Source organism: Macadamia integrifolia, unplaced genomic scaffold (genome assembly GCF_013358625.1).
Source record: "Macadamia integrifolia cultivar HAES 741 unplaced genomic scaffold, SCU_Mint_v3 scaffold2178, whole genome shotgun sequence".
NCBI classification, from domain to species: Eukaryota; Viridiplantae; Streptophyta; class Magnoliopsida; order Proteales; family Proteaceae; genus Macadamia; species Macadamia integrifolia.
The window spans coordinates 36,488-47,325 of NW_024868557.1; the positions used below are offsets into that span (position 1 = coordinate 36,488).

General features: G+C 37.7%; 1 protein-coding gene and 1 long non-coding RNA gene across 11 annotated transcripts; both read left to right on the forward strand.

The window, feature by feature from the left end:
• The first annotated feature begins 108 nt into the window (after nucleotides 1–108).
• On the forward strand, nucleotides 109–2,853 carry LOC122065997. Its single transcript, XR_006136180.1, has 4 exons — nucleotides 109–925; nucleotides 991–1,068; nucleotides 1,134–1,214; nucleotides 2,808–2,853. It is a non-coding gene; the product is annotated as an uncharacterized LOC122065997 (long non-coding RNA).
• A 4,036-nt stretch (nucleotides 2,854–6,889) lies between these two features.
• LOC122065998 (alcohol dehydrogenase-like 5) lies at nucleotides 6,890–10,188 on the forward strand. Of its 10 annotated transcripts, XR_006136183.1 has the most exons (5): nucleotides 6,948–7,203; nucleotides 7,581–7,696; nucleotides 7,782–8,249; nucleotides 8,359–8,441; nucleotides 9,873–10,188. XR_006136183.1 is itself a non-coding variant. In XM_042629825.1 (3 exons), the coding sequence occupies exons 1-3, from the start codon at nucleotides 7,816–7,818 to the stop codon at nucleotides 10,005–10,007; spliced, it is 231 nt and encodes a 76-aa protein (XP_042485759.1). In that variant the 5' UTR covers nucleotides 7,703–7,815; the 3' UTR covers nucleotides 10,008–10,188. The 10 variants fall into 10 exon arrangements, 1 of the variants encoding a protein (XP_042485759.1); XR_006136187.1 differs by lacking the exon at nucleotides 9,873–10,188 and having other exon boundaries at nucleotides 6,938–7,203; nucleotides 7,782–7,828; nucleotides 8,359–8,699; XR_006136186.1 differs by lacking the exon at nucleotides 8,359–8,441 and having other exon boundaries at nucleotides 6,939–7,203; nucleotides 7,782–7,828.
• The last annotated feature ends 650 nt before the right edge of the window (nucleotides 10,189–10,838 follow it).

Below are 10,838 nucleotides of genomic sequence, written 5' to 3' on the forward strand. Positions count from 1 at the left end.
CTTCTTCCATTTTTCTGAATTTTTTTAGATTTAAAAAAAAAAAAATTTGCCGATCCTAACCGATACCGTGACCGATCTGGGAAAACTGTATCATTTCCTATCCTTACCAATACCGATCCGTTTTATATCGGTTTTTGATTTTGGCTGTGACCGATACTGATACCAAGTTTTAAAACCTTACGTAACATCGTATATTCAACCTGAACCGCTCATCGGGGTAACCAACACCACGGGAGTGTCATAGAGAAAAAAATCCGTTGCATCGCATGTACAAAATCTCTCTCTTCCTTTGGATATTGTTATCGTTCATTGTAAATCCACCATGTGTTAATCATCTGATTTGTGCTGCAGATGAGTCGAATCCCCTTATTCTCTCTCTGTTATGTCTCTTCTGATCTCTCTGGCCTGATCCTCCATCCAAACATCTTGTGCCTGAAGATCTAGGTTACGTGATGCTCACTTCAGTGGATTAGAGTACAATGGCCGATAAATAGTTACAATCAGCTTCTTAATATACCGTATCTTCTTTTTGCCCCCAAAAGAATATACCAAAAGTTTGCTAGCACGGCTAGTCGGCTACTGAGTTGAAAAAATAGGGCCTAGTGGAATACAACGTTTAGAGGCCGTTTGGTATTGTTCATAAAAAACGTTTCTAGCGTTTTTTCGTGTTAATAGAACCAAAAAACGCAAAAAATCGTTTGGTAAATTAAAGCTCCGTTTCTGTTTTTTTGAAACTCAAAGTGTATAAAAAACGAAAAACTCTCAATTTGACGAAACACCTCGGAGGATGTTCTGTCTGTGGTGTTTCGTTTCAAATTAATATACTTGAAACATTCGTTCCCGACAGTCCGCGACAGAGAGAGGAGAGCAGAGAGGAGAGAAGCTTGAACCCAGCTCGTGAGCCCTTCCGAAAAACCCATCTCAGGTAACTTCTTCACCTCTTCTCCTTCTTCTCGTTCTTCTTCTTCCTCTAACATTCGTTCCCGACAGTCCGCGACAGAGAGAGGAGAGCAGAGAGGAGAGAAGCGAGAACCCAGCTCATGACCCCTTCCAAAAAACCCATCTCAGGTAACTTCTTCACATCTTCTCCTTCTTCTCGTTCTTCTTCTTCCTCTAACATTCGTTTCCCACAGTTCGCGACAGAGAGAGGAGAGCAGAGAGGAGAGAAGCGAGAACCCAGCTCGTGACCCCTTCCGAAAAACCCAAAATCTCAGGTAAGTTCTTCGCCTCTTCTCCTTCTTCTCGTTCTTCTTCTTCATCTCTTCTTTTCTTCTTCTATTCAACCTCTTCTTCTTCTTCATCTATGGTAATCACAGTGAGGTATTGGAACAAATTTAGGGGTTTTTGGACCACCTGATTGACTCTATTACTTCTTATCTTAACACAGTAGGTGTATTAATTCTTAGCTCTCCCTTCTATTAATTCAGTTCATGGATTTTTTTGTTTCCCTACCGAGATCTAAGGCTGTGATTACCTTCCATTCATACACCCACAGTGTAAATGCCAAGATCCCCTTTGCTGATTGCAGATTGCAGATTGCAGATCTGTTTGATCTGTTTATAGTTACTCAATTTAAACACACTTCATTATTGCAGCCTTTGTCCGACTTCCCATTAGGAGATTCCAACCACAGCTGTTTCACAGATCACAAAATCCTTGCCCAATCACACCTTTGACAACTGACTAATGCACAAAACCCTACTGTCCCATACCAAACTAATGGCATGGGCAGAAGGTTCTGAAAGGTGAGAACACCCACACCTATCATCTCCACCTAAATCACAGTGTTTGCAACAAAAACTCTGGACTCTGATTGAGATGGTTAAACGCATATGAACATGCTCAGAGTGATGATATATCCGCAAGCATCGTCTGGAGTTTTCAGGGAAATTGTACACTTGTTTTTGGGAAAAAATTTATTGGCCATAACACGAAAACAAATGGGCCCCTACGAATAAAAATTTCCTCTCCTTTCTATGTAGATTGAGTGAGCCAGGCAGTGCTCAAAAAATTGCATTTGCAACCCATTTACACAAAAAAGTGGGCCAAAAGGAAAATTTATAGCCAATGTCAACGCAGATAACCAGGGAGGATCACAAGCATTCATCAAAGATCATACAAATATTTTCATTCCAGTTTGATATACCACTACAAATGGTTTACAACACAGTTCTTAGGTATGAAAGAGATTCAATGCAAGCTTAGCCTCTTCCTGAACTACTCTCACTGTCTTCTGCACAGATGTTGTATGAAGGTTACTTGTCTTCTGTCTGTGACTGTAGCTTTTTGTAAAAAAATAATGGACTGCTAGTTTAATAAAAGACTTATTTTTCTCCTTGCATTACAATGACTGCATATACCCAGTTTCTCAGTCTTGTGACTCACAGTGGAAGTTGTTCATATGAAAATAAAAACACAAATCATCTCCATCACAGTCTTAACATCATCTGTTTCACTTTTTATCATTTCTATTCTCTCTTGCACAGAAAGAATACCTTCAGCTGAAGAAAAACCAATACTCTTCCCATTAACACCATCCAATGCAGATTTAGATGGACTTTGTTCAGTGGATAGGGTCACATTTTCATTAGTGCTATTAACATCAAAAGCTTCTGTTTCTAAAACTGGTCCTATTGAATCTAAATAGATTATCTCTGGACCTGGATCGAAACTCACCTTGTTAATCGAATTAGGGGAATGCATTGTTTTTCTACGATTAACCTATACCTATAGATAATTTATGATTTTTGTTTCATTCGATGTTAAATTTCAACGACCCTAATCACATCTATTATTATTTGATATAGGCTGATAACCGTGGATGTGGTATGTTTGTATGGTTGAAAGATGAAACACATCTCTACCATACAACATATATTATGTTCAGAAAGCTCAAGCTCAACATCAACATCATCCAGACCACCTTCCATTTTGAACGAGTACATGAAAGGATATCTGGAAGGGACACTTAAAGGATTAGAGGACCAAACAAATAAGATGAAAAACATCCTCCATACATTCAAGTCTTTAGACTTGGGAAAAAAGTGAAAATTTGGGGAATTATGTAATAGTTAACTTGCACCTAGGCATTGTTAATACTGTATTTTATTCATCATTTGGAAACCATGTTTTTTTTAGTTGGTGTGTAATATTTTATTGTCCCAAAAGAATTTATATGCTTTATAGTATTTTAGTGTTATTGTTGTAATTATTGACTTAAAAGAAAAGAAAAGAGAAAAAAAAAAAAACCCGTTTCTGAAACAAGCATTACCAAACGGCAGAACTGTCGTTTCTTGGTTCTGTAACTGTTCCAGAAACAGATTCACCAAACAGCCCTAAATCGTTTAAAAACGACGTTTTGACACAGAAACTGAAATTTCCGTTTCTGACACGAAACGGAATTTCTGGAACAGAAACGATACCAAACGGAGCCTTAGTCTCCGTCATTTATTTTCTACTCCAACTTTAATTTTCCCTTGGGCTCTGTTTTTTCAATGTAAAATTTTACAAGTAAAATTTACAACTGAAAATTTTACATAAAAAAATTTTACATGTAAAATCTTACATATTGATAAATTTTCCAGTGTTTATTTTCAAGAGGACAACATGGTGTAAATTTTATAAATATGATTTCTCATGTTATAGCCTTTTACACAAACTGTTGGTTCAGCTATTTTATCAAACACCTGGTGTGCATGTTTGAGTCTCCCTTGAAATACTAAACGAATGATCATCAAATTTACGAGACTCCATTTTACCAAAAAACAAAAGGTCAAAATCACAAGACTCCACATATTGAGATTTGCCGCTTGGATCATGCCCTGTCGATGAACCCTTGAAAGCAGGCCATGGAGGCCTCTGTGTTGCCATTATCTCTGGTTCAGTTTCTTCCAAGAACTACCCTTAAACGAGTGACCCTCGCCACTGGAGTCACATCGTCTTTGGGAAAGATACTAAAATATCAGAAGATTCAAGAGATAGAGCCAATGCGTCGTAGTTGAGCAATATTGCTTTGACTGTAGCATCAGTAGAATATTTGGTAATCAAAGGGAGAAGATAACAATTAAAATGTAAGATTTTTCTTTACCTTATCACAGCCTTATTCCTTCTTCGCCTGAAATCAATTTTAATCCAAGTTTTGAAATCACAAAAGGTAGATCTGATTTTTATCAAGTACCACTTGAACGACAAAAGAATTAGAGAGTGGTTCTCCAAACTCTCTTGCCAATCTTCATTTGCAGACCAGTATCATATGCTGCAAAGATGAGCCCGATGAAGAACGGAGCTATGATCCCACACCCTGTTCTTAACACTTAACCCCTTCCCCAAAATAACCACCCATGATCCCGAGCTCAGGCAATGGTGGAGGAGAAATCGCATCTCTATCTCAAATGATGGAGGTTCTGGCTGAAACATTGTTAATGGTTCTCCATGGCCATGGCAGAGAAATCGATTCTCTGGAGTCTGGAGCATGAACTCTATTTCTTGCAAATACCGAAAGATTGAGCAAAATTGTCAAGACACCGCACGATACATTTTCTGCCGAACATTTTACAGCCATTTCTGGCGTGAAATTGGTCAGGCCCTTTACCGAAAAATGCTTGGTCTTTGGTAAAATTTTCCCCGACAAATTTTACATGTTTCAAAACAAACAGCGGAAAATTTAATTTTACAGTCAAATTTTACTGAGAAAATTTTTCAAATCAAAACAAACGGAGCTTAGGGAAACTATTTACTTCCCAATGATAGTAAGGGTATGCTATAGAGTATAGATTGTCACAAGTTAAATTTCACAAAAAAATTTAATCATCATATCTAATGGAAAAAAGTTTATCATGGTGCACAAATCCTCATCGCTGATTTTATCATTTAAAATACAAATTTGTATTTTAAATGATAAAATTTTATTTATCATATGATATCATGATCAACTATAATTGAGTTTAAGTTAATTAAAATAATCAAAATACCATGGGACCTGATTTTTTTAGCTTTAAATGACAAGAAAGCACAACTAGGCATTATTGAATAAGAATAAGAATTTAACCAGCATAATATGATGGGATGGTGTTTGTAGGAAATATATATATATATATATATATATTCAATTAAATATAATTTCCTTTTGGCTTTAAACATTTTTTATAAAATATTTGTTTAATTGTAGACGTAGGAGGCCGAGTAATTTTTTTTTTTTTGCGGGTCCATACTGATCCCACAATGGCATGGATCGGGTCATACTGGGGTTGAATGAAAACCATTCTACTTTCATTGAAAGCAGTGAAGAGCACTAAACACTCCTATGTGAGTGGCCCAAGGTGTGCCTAGTGGAAATTGAACTCAGGACGTCCGAGTTTACGACTTGTATCAAGTTCCTTGCTCACCAATTGCGCTACCCCCTTGGGTTCGCCGTCGAGTAATTATTCTTTCTTTCTTTATTTTGAATTAAAACCTTTTTTTATTTTAGCTCAGTCATTGTTTGGAACAAGGATTTCGTAATTGGGATATGCTATTAATCATGAATCAGTTCATATTGAATAGATTTACTCTTGGTCTGTATCGATTCACTACTATGGAATTGGTTAGAAATCAGTTATTTTTCTAGTCCAATATTGAATCTTAGATCCATTGTTTGAAATGAAATCATCTCTACCTTATGAAGATTTCATGGTAGGGTGCGTTTGATTAAGGCCTATAATACATTCCTTATTGGAAACACATGAGGATCATCCTACCGGCAGGGGCAACATTTCAAAACATAAAATATAACAAAGAGGAAGATCATGGTTACTTTAAGATCTATTGTCAAAGACCTTCCACATGATCTTAGCCCTTTCTCAAAACATTCTTCCCACTATAGTAGCTCAATGTGTTTCTGTTGTAATTAGGCATTTCCACTATCACCACACTCTTAGGCACCGTTTGATAACGTTCCCAGAAACGTGTTTATGAGGATAATAGGAAAGGTGTTTATGAGGATAATAGGAAAGAAGGAACAAGAGAGGGGAATAAAAAAAAAAAAAAGGAAGGGCAGAATAGGAAAGAAGAGAGAAAGAAGAAGAAGAAAAGAACAGAGAAGAAGAAAGAAGAAAGAAGAAAGAACGAGGGACGAGACTAGGTGTTTGTAGAAGAAGAAAAAGGGTTGTGGTTGTAGTGATTTAGACCAATCCACAATGAGCGTCATCAGCTATTCAAAAAAATTTATGTAAGGGATTGTCTGAATGACACTTATGGATTGTCTCAATGTCTGCAAATAAAAAAATCTGGGCAATTTTCTTACAAGGGTGGGAAGTGAAGAAGGTGAGGGCATGGGTGTCCGACACGTTTACGTCTGCTTGTCATACACACGTTTCAGACATGCCTGGTGGTAGCTAGTGCGTGCGAATCAAATATTTCTTAAAATTTAAACTCAAACGACGAACAGAAGAGGGAGAGAGATTGATCTGAGAGAGATCTAGGGTTTTTTGAAATTCAAATGATTGTGATTCTCTGCATCATTTCTTATTCTTCCATTTATGATTAAGAAATACAGATTTGAAAAGCAAAGGATTGTGAATATATCTTAATATTTAGAAAGTGTGATGTCTAAGTTGATGGGGTGGATATGTCTTTATTGTTCTCTGCAACTGGTTCAAGTCTTTATTGTTCTCTGCAACTCTGAAAAAAAATTAATTTGCACTTATGATGGTCCATCGAGAGAGAGAGAGAGAGAGAGAGAGAGAGAGGTGGGTGGGTGGTTCAGAGTCTTTATCGTTCTCTGCAACGGTTCAGATTCTTTATTGAGTTTTTACTGTTCTCTGCAACTGGTTCAAGTCTTTATTGTTCTTTGCAACGAGAAAAAAGTTAATTTGCACTGGGTGGGTGGTTGAGTCTGGTAAGAGACGTTGGTTTGTTGGTTGGGTGGGTTCGGTGGGTTTTTTTTCTATATATACTTCCCCGAACCGTTCTTTTCGATACTAAAGCCCTCTCATCTTTCTTCTTCTCCTTTATTTTCACATGATTCTTCTCTTTTCTCTTTCTTTGATTATTCTTCCGTATGTTTTTTTTTTTGTGGACATCAACAATGAACCGATACAAAGATTGATTGAGATCGGTCAGGTCTGAACGAAACAGCAAATGCATACACTCATTTGTCGTTACGTTCAGACCTAGACCGATCTTGGTTAGTATCTTCCAACCGTGTTCAGACCTAGACCGATCTTGGTTAGTATCTTCCAACCGTGCATTCTGTTGCTTGTACGTTCATTATTTCTTGTTTCTTTTTTTAACTCTCTCTCTCTCTCTGGTTCCAGTGCTTGTACTCTTTCTCATATTTTCTTTGGTGCAATTTTTTCATGATCGGTCTTGAATTATATTTTCTTTTGGAGCAATCTTAAAACAGTTCTGTGAGCATAATTCTTTTTTAAACCCCACTGTGGGAAGATGAAGGTATTTTTCATTGAGAGACATCGACATTGACATGAACGTATGTCAGCTCAAGTGTCCCTGAAATTTTATCTAGAATTCTTCTTGGTGGACTATATTTTTCTCCTGTAAGTGGAAGATGCCTTATTCATCGCTGATATAATCCACAATTGCAGCCGCAGATTGTAGAAAAGCAGGGAAGCCTTTATAGATTGAGGAGGTGGAGGTTGCTCCACCAAAAGCTTGGGAAGTTCACTCTTGTCACACTGATGTAACTTTTTGGAAGATGGAAGTAAGCCCAAATCATGGATTCTTGTTTCCAATATTAGATCAATTAATTTTTACTTTTCTAAACTTTCTATTGTTTGTTTCTTCAGAGTCCACCTGCAATATTTCCAACAATATTTGGACATGAGGCTATTGGGTAAACTCAATAACTCATTCCCATTCCCCAAAGAAAATAAACCCAAATTTATGTTTTGATTCTAATGGTCTCTTAATCTGGGGATGTGGAATGATCGTGGAAATTGTTGGAGAAAATGTAAAGGAAGTGAAGGAGGGAGACACTGTGATTCCAGTAACCTTAACTGATTGCCAGGATTGCATTGCAGAGACTGCAACTCAAAGAACAGTAACTAATGCTCCAAATTTCCTTTCATGGTTTCCCTACCGTTGCCCAGAGACGGCACGACCCGATTCACAGTTTCAAAAGGAGAGGTGGTTAACCATTTTGTGTATATATCTCCAGTTTTAGCGAGTACACTGTGGACATTGCCAATGTAATCTAGATAGACCTTCCATTCCTCTTAACAGGGCATGTCTACTTGGTTGTGGGATTTCAACTGGTAAACAAAGATCAAACCCAAAATTTCCTGGAACCCGTTAAGAATTTCTTCTTCTTCTTTTCCTTATTTTAGATTTAAAAATTAAAATATGGGAAAAGTCTAATTGCAGGGGTTGGAGCAGCTTGGAAAACTGCAAATGTGGAAGCAGGGACCAGTGTGGCTATATTTGGCTTAGGAGCTATTGGTTTAGCTGTAAGTCTAATTATGGGGTTGAAATACACAAGAATCCAACAATAATGCAACTCTTTTATTCCTTCGCTTTCCATTAGTTAAAATTAGTACAACTCTTTGTTTTAGTTCAATTGCGAGTCGATTGACTCTAGACTCTAGTGCATTGTATTAAATCGAGGTTTATTCTTTTGTACCTTGGTGATTTTGATCGCTCCAAAGTCCATAAAGCAATTGGGGAAGAAGAGATCCGAAGTCGCATGATTAAAGTCAGTTCTATCATTAAATCCAATCAGCAAAGATTCTGACATGCCCCCACACTTACTAATACGGTCTTAAGGGTTTTACCAAAAAAAAAAAACCATCTTAAGGGAAAAATTCCATGCCAAAACCAAGTAAGATTTTACAAGAAGTATCAGTTTTGGGTTTGACATCTCCTACAGATAACCCATGATAGTTTTGCCACTGACAAGAACCTCATATGTACTCAAGCTTAATAGGGAGCTAGGCTTCTCAAAAGCTATCAATATTATCTTTCCCCAACCCTGCAAACCATGACAAACAAGTACCGTGGAGGGTGATATATATATATATATATATAATAGATTTAGTTTAACAGCTTTTTGTTTTATGATCTTATTTTTGAGTTCTTAGTATTGCTTTGTTTATTTTAATTTTGCACAATTAGTTCTAGGTACGGTATTGCACTTATTCTAGTTCTCGTCTTCTAGCTAGATCGGAGTACGGCATCGTGCCTATCACGTTCTTCTCACCGTACAGCACCAGGAGAATCTTATTTCCTGGTATATATAAATATATATATATATATATATATACACGCACAAAAAGGAGAGAGAGACCTTCAGACAGGTAGCAAATGCTTGATGAGCCAGAGAGGTGCACCCCCCCCCCCAAAAAAAAAAAAATAGTTTGCCAATCTCAAACTTATCTGGATTCAAATCCACACCAATTAGTTTGGTAGCTCCACGGATTCTTGCTCCCTCCGCAACCTGTCAACGCCAGATTACAATCAATCTAAATTACGTATCAGCTCAAGTCTCAACTTATGAGCTATCCCCTCTTTTGGCCGATTCTCTTTCCTTATATAGCGTGTAGGCTTAACTGTTCCTCATGCGTGCCACTAGCCCACTTCCGCACTAAGCTGAGCCCCAAGACGCTTGCGATGCCTGTCCCACGACCATGTGTACATTTTCCATTGCCCTTGTGTGCTGGTGCCATGTGCCATGTTGCTCATTGGTTATGGATTTCTTAGCATTGCCACGGTCAGCCCACGTTCTGTCTTTATGTACGAACTTATTTGCCATGTCATTAGGTGCATTATTTCAAATTTTGACACCAACAATTGGACAAGGAACCTAATTAGCTTATCTGTTCTTCAATTCTAAACTTTTTTTCATAAAGGGCAGATGGTAATTCACACTCTATTTGTGACAGGAGATTGGATTTGACGAGTTCGGGACACAAGAGGTGCAATTTGAGGACATCAATAAAGCTTTTGATTTACTCATCAGTGGAAAGAGCAATAGTTGTATAATTTGGATGGACAAACAAACCCCTCCTCCCATGTAAATCAGAGATCGAAGGATGGTTTCCAACATTTCAGAAACACAATATATAATAAGAGATATTTCATTGTTTCCTCAAGGGGGGATAATAAGTGAGCAAACCATCCTTCTTTATCTTGAACCAATGTATCTTTGAAAATTGATTTCCATTGGATCTGAATGAATAAATAGTAGTTTCCGAAAAATTCACATTTGAATTTGATTGCTTTGAGCCATCCTTGAGCCGGAACAGGGTCTCACCGGAGCTATTCAACAAATAGGGCAGGTAGGATTTTTAAGCCCGAGGTTGGGCCAGGTCCAGGTTGAGGCATCGGTCTGAGCCTAGCCTGACTCAGCTCGATCTTGTGTGTAGAATAATGAGGGGACAAAATTATCACCCACATTAGGGGTGTCAACCGGTTGGGCCGGTCCAGTTTGGTCGGGCTTAATCGGACTTGAAGACTTTCAAAGGATGCACCGTGTCTGCCCATTTAACTAATCGGTCTTAGTTATTGAGGACATGGTACGCTTTATATTCGGTCGGTCGGCTCGGACTATAATCGGGCTACCTTAATAGGGCTTTAGTTGGGCCTTAACCGGGCTACGGACATGTTTAATGTTAAACGGGCTTTAACCGATTTTTAAACGGGCCCTCTTTAAAATGTGTTCTTATATTCCAGTCCACTCATGCAAGCCCAAAAAAATGACAATAAATCAATCAATGATACAAAATATAACCATTATTTAAAATGTGAATATGTCTTTACTTTTTAGTTTTTACTCTTTAATTTGGGGGGAGGGGTAAATTAGGTATTCTACAATCATTAAAGGGTCGGGCCAGGTTGGTGCACAATAG